We start from the raw sequence: 18,993 nt of genomic DNA, 5'->3' as shown, positions 1-18,993 counted from the left end.
TTCTCAGTGCACTGGCTATCTGCCCTCTACACTATTATTCTTCATGAAAAGTTCCTGCATGAATTATTGGTAATTCTTTTTCTCCCACAGTTACATAAAAAAGCATTGTATAAATTACAACAAAAGAAAAGTTAACAAATATAAAAAGATAAACAAATATTCTCAGTTGCCCTTTGTGTGAAAATATGTGATATTACAACAGTACAGACAGCTATTTTGGTGGTTTTGGAGTCGTTTATGGTTAGCGTTTGAGTGGTATGGGATATTCAAGAGCCCAATAGCTGGTAGAAAAAAACTGTTCTTAAACCTAGAGATGCACCTGTAGAAGATTGACATGCTGAATGTTCTCATTCCTTAGAAAGTAGAGGCATTGGTGTGGCTTCTTCATGATTGCAAATGTGCTGGTTCCAGGGGAGGTCTTCCTTGTGGATGCCTAGGAACTTGAAGCTATTATAACCCTTCATCACTGCCAGCCAATGAAGATAACTGTGTGGTCCCTCAGCCTCTCCTTTCAAATATCCATAAGCTCTATGGTCTTGTTGCTGTATGGAACAAGAATTTTGTTCTGGCACCATACAGCAAGATTTTCAATTCTGTCACATAATTTCCCTCTATTCTGCCAGCAATGGTGGAGTTGTCAATGAATTTACAGATTACTTTGGAACCGAACCTGACTACGCAATCATAAGCATATAGGAAATAGAGAAGGGACTAAGGACTCGGCCTTGAGGTGCCCCTGTGTTGATGGTTAGTAAGGATCTGCATTGATTGGGGACTGTCCAGGATCCATTTATGGAGAAAAGGAGTTCCAGATCACTGAGTTTGATTATTAATTTTGTTGGCATGATAGCGTTAAACACTGAGCTGTGGTCAATGAACAACAGCCTAACAATGATATTCCTTGGGGCTAGGCGATCTAATGCAAAATGGAGGACCAGCAAGATGGTGTCTGCCTTTGACCTCTTGTGAAGACTGGTGAATTGAAGTGGATCCAGGTCCTTCCTGAGATAGGAGTTGATTTGCTCCATAACCAATATATCAAAGTACTTACTTTATCAGTAATCAGTTATTGAGGCAGGTCATCTTGGTCTTCTTGGGGACTGGTATCATGGATGTCCTTTTGAAGCAGGTAAGGACCTCAGAGCAAGGCAGTGAGAGAATCAAAATGTTTGGGCAAATTCCATTTAGTTGGTAAGCTTTAAAGATTGGACCAGACACTTTCCCTGTGTTCTCCTTGTTAAAGTTTTCTTTCACATCATTCTCAGTGGCTGGATGTGCAGTTTCACTGAGAACTGTGGGAACTCATGAGGATGCGTCATTGTTTTCCCTATTGAAGCAAATGTAGAAGGCTTTGAGTTTGTCCAGAGGGCTATTTTGCAATTACTGATGGTACTTGAATTCTCCTTGCATCAAGTAGCCATGTCAATTTGAAACTCCTGCTTAGACCAGAATGATATTTTTTTTATATTGGTAATGTCCTTCTGAAGGCTGTACCTGGTCTTATATATCTCTGAATCACCTGATCTAAATGCAACACATCTGATGAATGTTTTTCTTTACAAGTTACACCATGAAGAAGAAGCCAATTCCTGTCATTTAAACCCAGGCCACCCAATTACAACCAAATTAATCTACAACCCTGTACATTTTGGATGGTGCGAGGAAACAGGAGCACCCAGGGAAAACCCATGCAGACACAGGGAGAACATACAAACTCCTTACAGACAGCACTAGACTCAAATCCAGGTTGCTGGTGCCGTAATAGCATTACGCTAACCACTATGCTATCAGTGCATAGCAATTACGTTGTACATCTTTTAATTCATCACTGGCTTCTAGTTAAAGTACACCCAGATAGTCTTAGTATAATTGGTAAGGGTAGTCTTTATATCAAGCTAAAGGGAAAATTAGGAGGAATGGATAGGAAATAGAGAATGTGTGAAAGACCAGCTTTGCACTGGAGATGGAAACCAGGTCAGCTGGTCATTTGATTAAAGGAACAGTCAAGCAAGAACCTGACCAATGAATAAAAGTGCAGTTATTCTGTGAAGTATCGCCAAAATAATTTAAATACCAGAATGTTTTTGCCATGTGATTTCTGATGAACTGCCTTCCAATCTTTTAGCATTCCACATCCCATTTTATGTCTGTACCAGAATAAACTGACATTGGAAATCAGTTCGGTGCCAGAGATGATGAAAGACATAGATAAACAAAATTTAATGGGCAAGCAATTAATTTGCTGTTATTGGAAAAAGATGTGAATCCAAGGAAATCTGAAGCAATTTTGGAGATGCTGATGTCACCTAACAAAGCCTGGCCTGCGCTAACACTTGATTGTTCTGTACCTCAGATGTAATGAAAGTGCAGAGAGAGCTTGCAGCAAACAATCCACAGATTCTTGCACCAGAAAATCACCAAGATTCAATGTGATCACTAGAAAATGATGACCATGTTCTTCTAGATATTAAAATACTGTCCTTTTCCAAACTGATGTATCTCAGTTCAGAGCTGGGGCCACAGTAACATAGAGTGGATAATAGGACATTTAACAATTAGAGGATTAACTCAACCAAGACAAGCTGTGTGAACTATGTGAACTCATAGTGACCTTATTGCCTGTGAAGCAGAACATGAAAAATATTGAAATAAGTCACTGTTTTCTTAGTTCAATAGTTCACAGAGCACTGCTCAGGAGACTTCAAAGAATGTTGTGATGGGACAAAAACATATTGTCTGAAAGTTGATTTCTTTTTCAGGGGGCCTTGGATTGAGGATGTCTGTGGTGCTGATGTGATTGATGAAGCCAGTGTGGGACCTGCATACTCTATCAAAGGTATCAAGGAGAATTTTGATGGAATGGTTAGGTGATGAGGGGCTTCACTGTGCTCCAAAGAATTTGGCTCAAAGTTATCAGTATCACCTGAAGTGCAGCATCTTCACTTTAAGTGACCATGAATCAGGAGTTTCTGATATCAGAATCAGCTTTGAATAAGTTTCAATATTGGACATCTAGTATTGGGTATGTGAATACCTGGCTTGGCTGGCAGGGCCGACTGACTATAAGGCCTCATGCTGGGAAATATTAACCTGGGAGACAATAATTTCCAAATTCTGCTGTTAGGCTGAAGGCTATTGCAGAGGTAGTATTGTGTTGAATTTTCATTGCTCTGAAGTGTCTGTTGTAGATATTATGTCTTTGAAGTATATAGAGGAAAGGGATTACTGCTTCCACTGACAGCTGGCTTCTTCAGAAAAATAGTTCATGTTCCTCAGGGACTCCGTGTGAATCTTTGGTATTGGTGGATGATGCTGCCATTGGGAAAGTGTCTTCATGGGCAAAACACACTCTAGAAATTAGCCCCTCTGATTTTAAATGTAAACTTGGAGGAAAATCACCCTTGTGATTACTTTGAAATGAGGATTCAGTCTTTTTCCCAGGGTAAAAATGTCAAATACTGGAGGACATACATTTAAGGTGGGTGGAGGGGAGTTTAAAGATGTGCGTGGCAAATATTTTACGCAAAGTAGTGGTACCTGGAACGTGGTGCCAGGGGTAGTGGTGGAAGCAGATACAATAGTTGTGCTTAGGAGATTTCTAGATAGACATATGAATGTACACAGAATAGAGGGAACTGGATCATGTACAAGCAACAGAGTTTTAATTTAAAATAGGCATCATATTTTGTTCTGAGTGACTCATGGTCCTTAGTTTGCATCTGCAACATTTTCCAAGAGAAGTGAATTTCAAAATTTCAACAACACTTGACTACCCCAAATGTCAAGGTAAACCCATGAATGCTATCAGGACAGTTAAACAACTCTTCACAAAATTCAGTTCTTAGCCCTGTAAGATTGGTTCAAAACCAATGCAGGTTCAATTTCACCTTGGTTGCAGATCCAGAAATAACTGTATTTTACAATATCTCATTCCAATAACACTTTACAACCTCATGGCTATAATAATTGCATTAAAAGGATATTAAAATAAGTACAGAATAATTCCTGTAGCTTACTGTTAAATATACAACATGAAAAACAGAAGTTTTATGTGAGTGTCCACTGATTTTGAAAACACATTTTGCAATTACTTGAATTTCCTCTTGAAATTACAGGGTTCCATTTGTACTTTCAATTGTTAACAGCCTCCAAGGGACACAAGCAAACCTGCTCACTTGTATGCACTTATTTATGTGGCTGCTCCTGTTGAGTTTCTGGCTTATGGTGACGCCTAGGATGTTGCAACTTGCAATCACTCCCCCTAAAGATTCTGAAATAAACCTTTTGAATAAACATGCTGCCCTTCTCTTGTAAATCTGCAGGGGTCATCTACTGCATCTGGTGCTCCCATTGTGGTCTTCTCTACATCAGATTCTGGGCGCAGACTGGGAGATCGCTTCATTGAGCATCTCACCTCTGTCCACTGTAATCGTGGGGATCTCCCAGTGGCCACCCATTTCAATTCCACATCCTGTTCCCTTGCTGACACCTCTGTCCATGGTCTCATGCACTGCCGGACTGAGACCACCCTCAAATTGAACACCTCATCTTCCATCTGGGCACCCTCCCACCAGGTGACATCAACATTAACTTCTCCGGTCTCCATTAGAAATATCTCCCCCCCCCCCCCCCCCACACCATTTTCTTTTCCTCTGTCTCCTTTCCTCTCTCTCTCTCTCTCTCTCTCTCTCTCTCTCTCTCTCTCTTTTCCCTTTTACCTTTCACAGAGCCAAAATTATTTCTCACCTTTCTTCTTATCATAATATGTTTACTTCCTATGGACTCTGTGAGACTGGCTCAGTTCCTCCTGTGTTTCTGTGTTTTGATTACAATCATAGAGTCACAGATTTCCATGTTTCCCCCAATGATACATAGGTAGCTTCTTCCTCTCTGTCATCAGATTTCTGAATGAATAATGAACCATAGATACAACCTTGCTTTCTCTTCTTTTGCACTAATATATTTAATTTTTAAAAGTGTATTTATAGCAATTTTGCACCTATATTGCTTCCACCAAACAATGAATATTGTGACACTTCCATGATAATAAATTCTGATTCTGATAAACAGAAGACTTACTCTCAGGCTTCTCTTCTTGTATTGTTAGTTACTGGGATATGGCCAAGGGTGGTCTACTTTGTCCTGTTGAGGAAAGGACTGCTGATCTCTCGAGAGACTGGTGTCCATATTCTCTCGTGGAAAGTAGTGCAGCACATACAGTGCTGAGTTTCCAGAACCACACACACATTGTGCAGAAACTGGAGAGTCAAAGGAATCTGTGGGAAAGTGGGCTTAATGAGAACACCGTGCCATCTGACCATTAAGTTAGTTGTAGGCTGTAAACAATCTGATTTACTGATATCACAATGCTCTCATCAAGCCCACATTCCCACAGATTCCTTAGACTCTCTCCAGGTTATTAATCTCTGAGGAGGTGAACACAAACAAGACAAATTTCCAAGAATTGAACATTCGCTGAACCTTCTTCCAAATATTTTTCACATTTCAAAGCATCATGATTATTCAGACCTGATAAATGTTTGAATAGTTTAGTATCAAAGAGTTCAGTAGTGAATGTTAAGTGATATTAAAACTCTCAGACCCACAATAGTTAGTCTCTTCAATGCAGAGCTGAAATGAATACCCTGGCACTGCAGTGGGGTGTTTGAAAATTCTGCACACATGGATCAATGTTCCAAGCAGAGATTAGGTTTGAATATATTTGTTCCAGTTCTGCCAAGATACAGTCTGTTGGTTTAATAAATGAGGAATCTGGCTGCAACAAGCCTATGAATTGTCAGCTTTGCTCTGCTTTTGTTCAGGAAGTGACATCATTGACAGGAGAATATTTGTAAAAAGCAAGAATGGAGCAAGCCATTCTGATGCTGAAGGAGTACATTAAAGGAACTGAAAAGATTTAGACTCCACCTCCTCTTCTAATGATCAGGAGATAGAAGTTTTGATTCAAGAATAGGATTGTTTCTCAAGAGAGGGACTTTGCACATAGTTGCGACAAAGATGAGGATAAGGTGCACAAAGAATCAGAAGCAAATATTTTCAGTTGAATTTATTAGGCCACTTGAGGAATGACTTCAAGCCTGAGGTTGTTTCACTATATATAACAAAACAACGTGATGTAGATAATAGTGCAAAATATTCTTATCATCACGAGAATTATAAATAAAAAACTTGCACCCAAGTTAAAACACAATGCTGGAGAAACTCAAAGGTCAAATGATGAACTTTATATCGCTCTTTATTCTCTATTTTGAAGAAGAACTGGATTCACCCCAATATGCTGAAGCCAATATTTATTCCTCAAACAACATCGATTAAAAAATTATTTTCTGATCTTGTGAATAGAGCAGAAGCCGGACAGGAGAAGACTGTTTTCCCCTTGACTGTACTTTGCTATTCAGACCTTTCTGTCAGAACCTTAAACTCTTCATTTCCTCTAATCCAAAAATCAGCAGAGGCATCATGGGGCCAAGGGCCTGTTCCTGCAATCTTCCATGTTCTATCTTCTATGTACATGTTCTCCTGCCCAGTACCATTGGGTTTGTTATACCCTTATTTGTCCCACCGATTTACATTTCAACAGTGATCAAACCATCAAATATACTTAATTAATTTGTAATGTTTTGAGCAGCAGCAAACTAACAGCCTGCTGCCTGTACAAATTTACATTAGCTTACAGAACAACAGGCCATTTGACCCAACTAGTTGACACTGTTCACGGGATCCTCTTATCAGAATTTCTTTCAACTTCATGTGCACTCTCCTTTTAAATACAGCTCTGATATTTGCTTCAACCATCTCCTTCCTGAATTAAAGGGTTATGGTGTGAGGGAGGGAAAATTTAGACTGATGTGGAGTAGGTTTTCGGAGGTAGGCACAACATTGTGGGCTGAATGGTGTGTCGTTATGCTGCAATGCTCCATGTTTTATCTTCTAAGAATTAGCAAGTAGCACATGTTCACATTGAGAAAAATAATTATTGGATAAAATGTCCATTTCCCTCCTTTTAGGCTCATGTGTCATAATGTAGTTGCGCTCAATTGTAAACATGTGTTTGTGAACAATCCTTTGATGAAAATTTCTGCAGAAGATACTGATATCCTGTTCCTCCATATTCAGTAAAGTGAGCAATGAAAGCAATAATTAAGCAACATTTAATTCTTGCTTGCAGACATATTTATCTCCAGAAAGCTGTGCACTGCAGTTTCATTTTTAAAATCTACAATGATTGTATTGTTTTACTTACTATTGTAGCATATCATTAATGTAATGTGAGAAACACAGTTTATTGGAACACTTATTTCATTGAGGAAGTGTGGGTGGTGATCCATCCCAGTCTAAGGAAGACCTGAATTGTCTTTGGGTGTTAAAAATTAGTTTGACCTATTGCATTATCAATTCTCAATGTATAGGATACAATTAGCATAATGCAGCAAAAAGATGGGTAATTTAGAGTGGAATAAAATATTAGAATAGACAGATTGAAGTGCAGTAAATAATGTTTGTATGCTTTTGGAAGTATGACACTAGCTGTCAGAAGCACTCCCTCATTCTTAGTCCAAAGGCTTTGGGTTCAAATCCCATTTCTGAGAACGGAGCCCAAAGTCTTGGCTCATCCACTAGTGAAGTTACCATGAGAGGCCGTCATTGTTGAAAGGCCTGTCATTATGTTAGGAGGCTGTTCTCTCAGTTGGACATAAAAGATCCTACAATGATCTTTTGAAGAGCATGGGAGCTCTCCATGCTGTTCTGGAAAGTGGCTATTCCTATTTAAAAATAACAAGAACAGAGGCCATATTTGAAAAGTACTTCATTGGTTGTGTAATACTCTGGATGGTGCTACATAATTGGGAAGATCCCATCATGTATTCTATAAGATCACAAAACTTAGGAACAGAAATAGGCCATTCAGCTGAACATAGTTGATGTTTTTATCCTTTCAACCCCATTCTCCTGCTTCCTCCCCATAATCTTTCACGCCCTTAATTATTATGAAACTATGAACTTCATCTTTAAATATCTTAGTGACAACCTCTACAGCTGTCTGTGGCAACAAATTTCATAAATTTACCACCTTCTGGCTAAAGAGACTTTTCCTCATCTCTGTTCTAAAGAGACATTCTTTTATTGCTAGGTGGTGTTCCTTGGTTCTAGACATTTACTCTATCCAGCCCTTTCAATATTCAGAATGTTTTGATGGGATTCCCCCCCCCACCCAACCCCCATCCTTTGAAAAGCTAATATTGACCTCATACATTAACTCTCTCATTTCCAGGATCATTTTGTAATCCTCCTCAGGACCTTCTCCACCACCACCACATCCTTCCATAGATATGAGGCTAAAAACCGCTTGCAAACTACCAAATATGGTCTGACCAATACCTTATAAATCTCAGCATTATATCTTTGCCTTTATAATCTAGTCCTCTCAAAATGAATGCTGACGTTACATGGCTTCTTTATTGCTAACTCAATCTGAAAATTAACTTTTGGGGAATCCTCAATCCATTTAGACCTCTGGTTTCTGATTTTTCTCTCTATTCTGAAAATAGTCTATTTTTTTATTCCTCCTACCAAAGGGAATGACCATGCACTTCCCTATTCTGTATTCCATCTGCCACTTCTTTGCCCATTCTCCCAACCTATCCAAATTCAGCACTACCCTCCCTTCACCTATCTTCATATCATCCACAAACCTGGCCACAAAGCTAATAATTCTATCCTCCAAATCATTTATATACAATGTGAAAAGCAGATCCAAGCCGGCCCTTGCAGAACACCACTAGCTAGTCACTCTTCTCCCCATGCAAGTACCTTTCCTATTATAGCATGAGCTCCTATCTTATTTATCAGCCTCATGAGCAGCACCATGTCAAAGGCCATCTGAAAATCCAATTAAACATCTACTGATTCTCCTTTGTCTATCTAATTTGGTACTTCCGAGGCATTTACTGTATCTGCACACCGTACACTTCCTTGTCCTCATCTTCTATCCGGACACGCCCTGGCACTCCATTTTGCCATCTGAAGCTGAGGGAGGTCTCTTTACGAAGGAGTCCTTCCCTGTTACATTGAAGACCTGGGGTGGAAAGTTTTTCACCGAGCTGTACCACGTAACAGATTTTTAAGTCAGTTCACTGACACCCTGACTGCCTGTTAGTTCTGCGGCCGGCTGAGACAGTGTAGCATGTATACACAAAGTGTGAGAGGTTGCAGCCTCTATTTGAATATCTGAAGGTACTGCTCCTCAAGCTTTCGCTACTACATTTCAGCCCCATTTTTAGTCACTCAGTGAGGAAGGAGGTGGGTTGCTCAGGGGAACAGGCAGTTGAAGGTTCAGCTTGGGAGGATTGCCTGCCCATCTTCCAGGGTTATGTTCATGCCCATTTGTCCCTGGAGAGGGAGCACATAGTGTCCACAGGTATGATAGGGGATTTTCAGGACCAGTGGGTACCACATGGGTTCGAGTGCATTCTGAATGGTGAAAACTGTGTTATAATTTATCTGTAAATAGTGTGTAACTGAAATACTGCAATAAAGTAATACTGTACAAATGTGATTTCTTGTAATCACTGAATAAATTACCTTTGTGAACGGGGGAGAAAAATAGTACTTCCTCAAAGAAGTTAGGTTAACCAGCCCATCTTTTATTGTGTTTTCCCTCTCTCCCTTGTCAAGTCAAGTTTATTGTCATCTGATTATGCATGTATAATCTATTATGCATGTATAGTCCTCGGTGCAAAACACACAGACACACAACTAGACATAACACACAAACAGCCAAACAATACATATGCAAAATAATTCTTTCTTTGGCTTGGCTTCGCGGATGAAGATTTATGGAGGGGGTAAAAAGTCCACGTCAGCTGCAGGCTCGTTTGTGGCTCACAAGTCCGATGCGGGACAGGCAGACACGATTGCAGCGGTTGCAAGGGAAAATTGGTTGGTTGGGGTTGGGTGTTGGGTTTTTATATATATATTATACAAATAAATAAGTGTTTGTTTCATATGACTATGAAAGTCTCAGGTGGTTAGTGTGAGCAGTTCCTTTGATCATTCAGCTTTTCAATAAGTGGGGTGACATTTGCAAATTTCCAGCCCTCTGGACCATCCCCAACTCTAAGTAATACTTGTCTTTAGAGTGTACATTAACCATCCATTGGCTGTGAGTCCCTATGTTGTATGCCAAGAGCTGAGCTCATTGACTTCCAATCAGGGCTGCAGCAACTCAGATTTAAAATTCTCATTCTCACATTTAAATCTTCCAAGGTCTCAAATGCAAATTTCCAAGAATTCTTATGAATTCCAACTCAATCTGAAACCTCTTAAATCGATTAATGTCAGAGGAGTCTGCAACTAAATTCTCAATTCCCTCAATAAACCTCCCTATGTCCTTAACCTCCTTTAAAAGATTCTGCAAAATACATCTTTACCCAAGCTCTTTCCATGAATTTTTAGTTTAGTGTCTGTTCTGTGGATGATTTCACCTCTGTGAATGTTGGACCATAATAAAAGTACTAAGTAGATAGAATTTTAAAATATGGCTTGGCTTATATCACAAAACTAAACCATGGAGCAACAGAGCTAGATGGCTAATGTCTTTCAGCAGGAGTCTAAAAGACTGGGTTTGGCCTACCATGAAGAGTTTTGTCATGAACTCAATGCCAATGCTTTTGTCATGTCCCTGAATCTATGGCTGAGCTCTCCAGTTAGGCCTATTCCCTTAATCTTTTCCAATGGTCCTATAACTATCTCCAGTTGAGTGACATATTTAATTAAACTCTGAAATTCGTTCTTGAAGCTGTCATCTTCGACCTTTCAGCCTCATGCTCTGAATTCAGCAATTCACAACATTTTTTCCCCATCAAGATGTTGAAATAATTATCTTGAACCTGGTGGTTACTGACCCTCTTTGCAGTGAGAGAAGTTTCTCCTTATAATTTCTGACAAAATTCTTTTCACATCATGATCACATTTTCCGTTAACCTTCCTCCAAGAACAGTCCCTAGTTTTCAATCCCTACAAGCAGTTTCTTTTTCAGACTGGAAGCCTGTGACTAGAGGTGTGCCTCAGGGTTCAGTGCTGGGCCCATTGCTGTTTGTCATCTATATCAATGATTTAGATGAAAACATACATGATTAGCAAATTTGTGGATGACACTGGTGTCCTGCATTGTAGACTGTGAAGACAGTTGCAGGATCTTGTGCAGTTAGGTAGGTGGGCAGAGGAATTGAATACAGAGGAATTTGAGGTGCTTCATGTTTGGGGTCTAATGTGGGTAGGACCAGCACAGTCGATGGTAGGGATCTGGGAAGTGTTGTAGAGCTGAGGAATCCAAGAGTACAGATACATAGTACCTTGAAAGTGGCATCATAGGTAGATAGGGTGGTCAAAAGATGTTTCAGCAAACTGGCCTTCATCAGTCAGAGGATTGAGTTTAGAAGTTGGAAAACCATGTAGCAGTTGTATAAGACATTGATGAGGCCCCATTTGCAGTTTTGGTTACCATGCTATAGGAAAGTTATTGTCAAGTTGGTGATGGTGCAGAGATGATTTACAAGGATGTTGCCAGGACTCGGGATGGGGGCTGAGCCACAGTTGAGCAGGCTGGGGCTTTATTTCTTGGAGCGATAGCAGATAAGGGGTGATGTCTTAGATGTGTACAAAATCATGAAAGGAATATGTCTAGTTAACACAAAGTTAAGAGTTAATAATTTAGGTGGGGATTGCTGTTCAGTGCAGAGACAGTAATTGAATAGGGAGTGCAGGTGGGAGTAATTAAAGGAAACTGGTTAAGATTGGACAGTGCTAGTGGTCACATTGGGTAGTGTTTTAAAGTAAAGGAAAGGTTTTTTGGGAGCGGCAGCGAGTGAGTGGCCCAAGCGAGTGAGTGGGAGCACAGGTTGAGGACAAGTCACTGCACATTAAGGTAAGATAGTCTTTATTACTACTTCATTGGGGTAAAGGATGAGTGTTAGGGCTGTGTGTTGTTGGGAGTGCCAGATGTGGGAGGTCCTGGAGTCTTCCAGACTCCCGGATGTCCATATCTGCACGAGGTGTGTCGAGCTGCAGATTCTTAGGGGCCGTGTTAGGGAACTAGAGCTGCAGCTCGATGACCTCAGGCTGGTTAGGGAAACAGAGGAAGTCATAGACAGGAGTTACAGCCAGGTGGTCACGCCAGGGCCACGGGAGGAGGAAAGGTGGGTAACAGTTAGGAGAGGGACAGAAAAACGTAAGGTGCCAGAGAGGAGCCCTATGACTGTAACCCTCCGCAATAAGTACGCCTCTGAATACTGTTGAGGAGAACATCAAAGTTGGGGGGAGCAGCAGTGGCTGTGCCTCTGGCACGGGGTCAGCCCCTGTAGCTCAGAAAGGTAGGGAAAGGAAGAGGAGGGCAATAGTGGTAGGGGACTCCATAGTTAAGAGGACAGATAGGGGATTCTGTGGACGCAGCAAGGAGAACCGGATGGTGGTTTGCCTCCCTGGTGCCAGGGTCCGGGATGTTGCTGCTCATGTCCCGGATATCCTAAAGTGGGAGGGACAGGAGCCAGAGGTCATGGTACATGTAGGTACCAATGATATAGGGAGGAATAGAGAAGAGGTCCTAAAAAGTGAGTACAGGCAGTTAGGTAGGGAGTTAAAAAGAAGGACCGCAAAGGGGGTAATCTCTGGATTACTCCCTGTGCCACGTGACAGTGAGAATAGAAATAGAATGAGGTGGAGGATTAACACGTGGCTGAAGGGGTGGAGTAAGGGGCAGGGTTTCAAGTTTCTGGATCACTGGGACCTTTTTTGGGGAAGATGTGACTTGTACAGTAAGGACAGGTTACACTTAAATCCCAGGGGGACCAGAATCCTGGCAGGGGTATTTGCTAGGGCTACTCAGGATCCTTTAAACTAGAATGGTTGGGGGGAGGGAGCAAAATAGTACAGAGCAGTAAGGAGAAGGTTAGAATGCAAACAAAGAAAGTTTGTAGTAAGTATTTGAATATGGATGGGCAGGTGATAGAGAAAGGAAATGCTCTGGAAGAAGATGAAGGGCAATTGGCAGGAAAAGGAAATAATGTTATTAAAGATTAGGGAAAACAGGGATTAAGAATTGGGAAATCTCTGAAATTCATATATTTTAATGCCAGGAGTATTGTAAAAAAGGTGGATGAGCTGAAGGTATGGATTGATACTTGGAAGTATGATGTGGTAGCGATTAGTGAGACATGGTTGCAGGAGGGATGTGATTGGCAGCTGAATATCCCTGGGTTTCGTTGCTTTAGGTGTGATAGAGTCGGAGGGGCAAGAGGAGGTGGTGTTGCATTGCTTGTCAGGGAGAATATTACAGCGGTGCTTAGGCAGGATAGATTAGAGGGCTCGTCCACGGAGGCTATTTGGGTGGAACTGAGAAGTGGGAAAGGAGAGGTTACACTTGTAGGGGTGTATCATAGACCAACCGGAGGGGACCGAGACCTAGAGGAGCAAATCTGTAGGGAGATAGTGGATATTTGTGATAAGCACAGGGTTGTAATTATGGGAGATTTTAATTTTCCACATATAGATTGGGAAACACATTCTGTGAAAGGGCTGGATGGGTTAGAGTTTGTGAAATGTGTGCAAGATAGTTTTTTACAACAATATGTAGAGGTGCCGACCAGAGAAGGAGCAGTGTTAGATCTACTGTTGGCAAATGGGATGGGTCAAATGACGGAGGTTAGTGTTGGCGAGCACTTCAGGTCCAGTGATCTTAATGCCATCAGCTTCAATGTCATTATGGAAAGAGATAAGTCAGGGCCAAGGGTTGAGGTTTTTGATTGGGGAAAAGCTAGATTTGAGGAGATGCGAAAGGACTATGAGGGTGTGCATTGGGACAATTTGTTTTATAAGCAGGATATAGTAGAGAGATGGAAGTCTTTTAAAGATCAGATTTTGAGAGTGCAAAAGCTTTATGTTCCTGTTAGGTTAAAAGGAGGGGCAAAAGGTTTGAGAGAGCCGTGGTTTTCAAGGAATATTGGAAACTTGGTTCGAAGAAAAAGGGAGGCGTACATTAGGTATAAGAAGCATGGAATTAAGGAGATGTTTGAAAAATACATTGAATGTAAGAGGAATCTTAAGAGAGGAATTAGGAAAGCTAAAAAAAGGTACAAGGAGACTATAGCAAGCAGGGTGAAAATTAATCCAAAAGGGTTCTACAAATATGTTAATGGTAAAAGGAAAGCGAGAGGCAAAATTGGTCCCTTAGAGAATCAGAGCAGAAAACTGTGTGTGGAGCCTAGAGAAATGGGGGAGATATTGAACAGTTTCTTTTCTTTGGTATTCACCAAGGAGAAGGATATTGGGATATGTGAGATTAAAAAAAGCAAATTGGGTAAATATGGAGAATATAGTGATTACGAAAGATGTAGTGTTAGGGCTTTTGAGGAATATAAAGGTGGATAAGTCTCCGGGACCAGATGGGATCTTCCCCAGGACATTGAGAGAAGTAAAGGAGGAAATAGCAGAGGCTCTGACGGTAATTTTCCAAATGTCATTAGAGATGGGGATAGTGCCGGAGGATTGGCGTATTGCGCATATGGTTCTGTTATTTAAAAAGGGTTCAAGGAGGAAGCCTGGCAATTATCGACCTGTAAGTTTGACGTCTGTGGTAGTAAATTAATGGAGAAAGTTCTTAGAGATAGTACTTATAAATATCTGGATAGACAGGGTCTGATCAGGAGCACTCAACACGGATTTGTGAGCGGAAGGTCCTGTTTGACCAATCTGATTGAATTTTTTGAAGAGGTGACTAGGAATGTGGATGAGGGTAGCGCGGTGGATGTTGTCTATATGGACTTCAGTAAGGCCTTTGATAAGGTACCACATGGAAGGTTAGTTAGGAAGGAGCAGTCTTTAGGTATAAATTTTGAGATAAGTCAAATGGATTGAACATTGGCTGAAAGGGAGAGGCCAGAGAGTGGTAGTGGAAAATTGTCTGTCAGTTTGGAGGCTGGTGACCAGTGGTGTTCCTCAGGGATCTGTATTGGGCCCATTGTTGTTCGTTATACACATTAATGATCTAGATGATGGGGTGGTGAATTGGATTAGTAAATATGCAGACGATACTAAGATAGGTGGAATATTGGATAATGAAGAAGATTTTCAAGGATTGCAGAGGGATTTGGGCTGCTTAGAAAAGTGGGCTGAAAAATGGCAGATGGAATTTAATGCTGATAAGTGTGAGGTACTTCATTTTGGTAAGAAGAATCAGAACAGGACATACGTAGTAAATGGGAGAGCATTGATGAATACAGAAGAGCAGAAGGATTTAGGAGTAACGGTACATCGTTCCCTGAAGGTAGAAACTCATGTGAATAGGGTGGTGAAGAAGGCTTTTAGTATGCTGGCCTTTATCAATCATTGCATGGAATATGGGAGTTGGGAAATGATGTTGAGATTGTATAAGGCGTTGGTGTGGCCTAATTTAGAGTTCTGTGTGCAGTTCTGGTCGCCTAATTATAGGAAGGATATAAACAGAGTGGAGAGAGTGCAGAATGTTACCTGGGTTTAAGCATCTAGAGTACAGGGAGAGATTGGGCAGATTAGGTCTTTATTCTTTGAAGCGTAGAAGGTTAAGAGGGGATTTGATAGAGGTATTTAAGATTATGAAAGGGATAGACAGAGTGGATGTGGATAGACTATTTCCGTTAAGAGTAGGAGAAATTGAAACAAGAGGACATGAGTTAAGAGTTAAGGGGCAGAGGTTTAGAGGTAACATGAGGGGGAACTTCTTTACTCAGAGAGTGGTAGCGGTGTGGAATGAGCTTCTGGGAGAAATAGTGGCGGCAGAGTCAATTTTATTATTTAAGAAAAAGCTGGACAGGTATATGGATGAGAAGAAGGTGGAGGGTTATGGTCATTGTGCAGGTAGGTGGGACTAGAGAGGAGTGTTTGGTTTGGTGCGGACTAGAGGGGCCTAATGGCCTGTTTCCTTGCTGTAATTGTTATGTTATGTTAAGGCACTCAAGCCTTTTGCCCAGAGTAGGGGAATTAGTAATCAGAGAACATGGATTTAAGATGAGGAGAGAGAAATTTAACAGGAACTTGAGGAATAAGTTTTACACTTAAAGGGTAATGAGTGCATGGGACAGGCTGCCAGAGAAGATGGTTGAGGCAGGTACTATTGCAATGTTTAATAAATATTGAACAGATACAAGGATAGGACTGGTTTAGAGGAATCTAGACCAAACATAAGTCAGCTGGATGAGTGTTGGTGAGATATTTTGTTTGGCATGGGCCTATTTCTATGCTGTGTGACTTCATGAGTCCCTATTGTATTGGAACCTTTGCATCTCTGATCCTCTGAAGCTTCTTTCAAGAACTTGCCTTCCTTTCTTAAGTATGGTAATAATCTTGCTTCTCTCACCTCAAATCCCTCATCCCTCTGTTTTAAATATGCCACAATTTCCAGGTTTATTCAAAAACTATATTTCACCTCCTCTTCCCCATCAACCACCATGCCATTTCCGATCTCAATTGCCAAGAGGTTTTTAATGTCAGATAGGTGTGGCAAGCTCTGCTTCCTGGAGAGTCTTCTTCTCAGGCTGAAAATAACAAACATGAGGATTAAGGTGAGAAGTGAGACAAGTTTTGTATATAGGGAATGGTAGATTCCTTGAACATGCTGCCAGGGCAGTGGTGGAAGTAGAAGAGACATTTAGTAAGTCACCTAAATAGATGGTGGAAGGTAGGATGCAGACCATGTGTAGGTGGATGGGATTAGTTAGATTGGTGTTTTGTACAAATATTGTGGCCAAAGGGCTGTACCTGTACTGGTCCATTCCATGCTGATTGTTACCCTCACTGGGGGAAAATCCTCTCCATATCCATCTTGTCATCTTGCCAGTTAAAGACAATGACATCTTCCTTGCAGACAGATTGAACTTCATCTATGCACAGTTTGATGAGAACAGGATAATGCCAAATAAATCTTCATGACCTCCTGATGAACTGGCCACCTACATAGCTATGGCTGAGGTGAGGAGAACGATAACAAAGGTGAACCCACTGAAAACAGCGGGACCAGGCCACATACCTGGTTGGATACTGAAGGACTGTACAGACCAATTGATAGAGGTCTTCATGGACATCTTCAAAACCTCACTGCAGCACTCCATTGTTCCTACAAGGTTCAAGGCAGCCACCATCATCCTGATACCCAAGAGGGTGACAATACTACCTCAATGACGACCGCCAAGGGACACCAACCTCCACTGTTATGAAATGTTTCGAGTGTCTGGTGATGGACACATCAAAGCATACATCCCAGAGATGCTGGACCCATTTCAATTTGCCCATAGAAGAAACTGTTCCACAGACGATGCTATTGCCTTGTCACTTCACTCCATTCTGTCCCACCTGGAGAACGACTCCTCATATGTCATTGACTTCATCTCTGCGTTTAATGTGGTGATTTGGAAGAGGGGACAGAGTGTAATGTAGCCAAGTTTGCGGATGATACTAAATTGAGTGGAAAAGCAAATTATACAGAGGATATGGAGAGGCTGCAGAAGGATATAATTGGGCAAAGGTCTGGCAGATGGAGTACAATGCTAGTAAATCTGAGGTCATCCACTTTGGTAGGAAAAATAGAAGATTATTATCTAAATGGTGAAAAACTGCAGCATGCTGTAGTGCAAAAGGACTTGGGAGTGCTTGTGCATGAATAGTAAAAAAGTTGGGTTGAAGGTACAGCAGGTTTTGGTGATACAACCACTAGCCTACTGCAGGGTCCGATCTCTATACCTGCAGAAGGACCACCTGGGGGCTGACTCCTCTTGGCCGGCTGTCAATCAGCCGACCCGAATATTAGCCTGAGTCGGCCCCTCCTGAGCCAGTCACTTGGGAGCCACCACAGCTGAAACTGGTGTGTGCAGACTTTTAGCTGAATAAATTGCGCTGTGGTAGCAGCAAGCAGACACAAAACACAAAAGACAGGATTTCAGCTGAACACCAGTTTGAGCTGTGGTGGCTCCTGAGTGACTGGCTCAGGAGAGGCCAGCTCAAGCTTATATTCAGGTCGGCCGATTGACAGCCGGCCAGGTGGAGTCAGCCCCCAGGTGGTCCTTCTGTAGGTACAGAGATCGCCCACTGCAGTAGGCTAGTGGACATATCACCACACAGGTTATTAAGAAGACAAATGGGATGTGGCCTTCATTGCTAGAGGAATTGAATTCAAGAGCAGGGAGGTCATGCTGCAACTACACAAGGTACTGGTGAGGCTGCACCTGGAGTACAGTGAGAAGTTCTGGTCTCCATACTTGAGGAAGGATATACTGGGCATGGAGGCAGTCCAGAAGAGGTTCACCAGGATGATCTCGGTTGACAAACGAGAAGAGTGAAACTCCACAGCATGAATAGCTGAGAGGTGCCCGACAGCAGGGCTCCCAGCTGGAAGATAAAGAAAGCAACAGGAAAGGGAGGGGTGAGAAAGAAAAAAGGAAGCAAGAGACACACAACAGATAGCCAACCCAGGAAAAGAGGACCAACATCAAGAAACCATGGAAAAAAAACCCAACAAACTGAGACAAGCAGCTCAACAAGAAAGTCAGAAGAGACACAGATACAAGGAAGAGAAATAGAAGACACAAACCCAAGAGCAGACACAGAAGAAGAAGAACACCAAGCTCTGCACAGAGGAATAGGAGATAAAGTGAATGGACATTACATGATTAAAAAAATTTTCAAGAACAAATGAAAGCATTAAAAGAATGGTTGACACTAGAAATAAGTGAAATGAAAAGAAAAATGAAAAGTACAGAAGAAAAAGTAAGTAGAATAGAGCTGGTCATAACAGATGTAGAGAAAGGATTAGAAAATGTGGAAGAACGTGTAATGGCGGTAGAAATGGAAGTGAACAACTTAAAAAGAAAAGTGGAAGAAAGTGGCAAAAAAGTTAAAAGAAACACAGGAGTTGTTAGCTCAGAAGATGGATATAATGGAAAACTATAG

The 18,993-nt window shown here is 41.4% G+C and overlaps 1 protein-coding gene across 18 annotated transcripts in view; it reads left to right on the top strand.

Annotated features, from left to right (window-relative positions):
• Nucleotides 1-18,993, top strand: part of cadm2b (cell adhesion molecule 2b) — a 1,102,220-nt gene that overhangs the window by 464,659 nt on the left and 618,568 nt on the right. For 13 of the 18 annotated variants that reach the window (XR_011341617.1, XM_069889164.1, XM_069889140.1 and 10 more), the window contains one exon: nt 2,760-2,836. The exons of the other annotated variants lie outside the window; for them this stretch is intronic. Coding sequence is in view for 9 of the 13 variants with exons in the window: in XM_069889140.1 (XP_069745241.1) it covers nt 2,760-2,836 (77 nt within the window). In the remaining 4 variants the exon portion in view is untranslated. Of the gene's footprint in view, nt 1-2,759; nt 2,837-18,993 lie in introns of those variants that run through there. 18 annotated transcript variants of the gene reach the window in all.

The sequence above is a fragment of the Narcine bancroftii genome, chromosome 7, assembly GCF_036971445.1.
Source record: "Narcine bancroftii isolate sNarBan1 chromosome 7, sNarBan1.hap1, whole genome shotgun sequence".
NCBI lineage: Eukaryota > Metazoa > Chordata > Chondrichthyes > Torpediniformes > Narcinidae > Narcine > Narcine bancroftii.
This window is presented reverse-complemented; position numbering and strand designations above follow the sequence as displayed.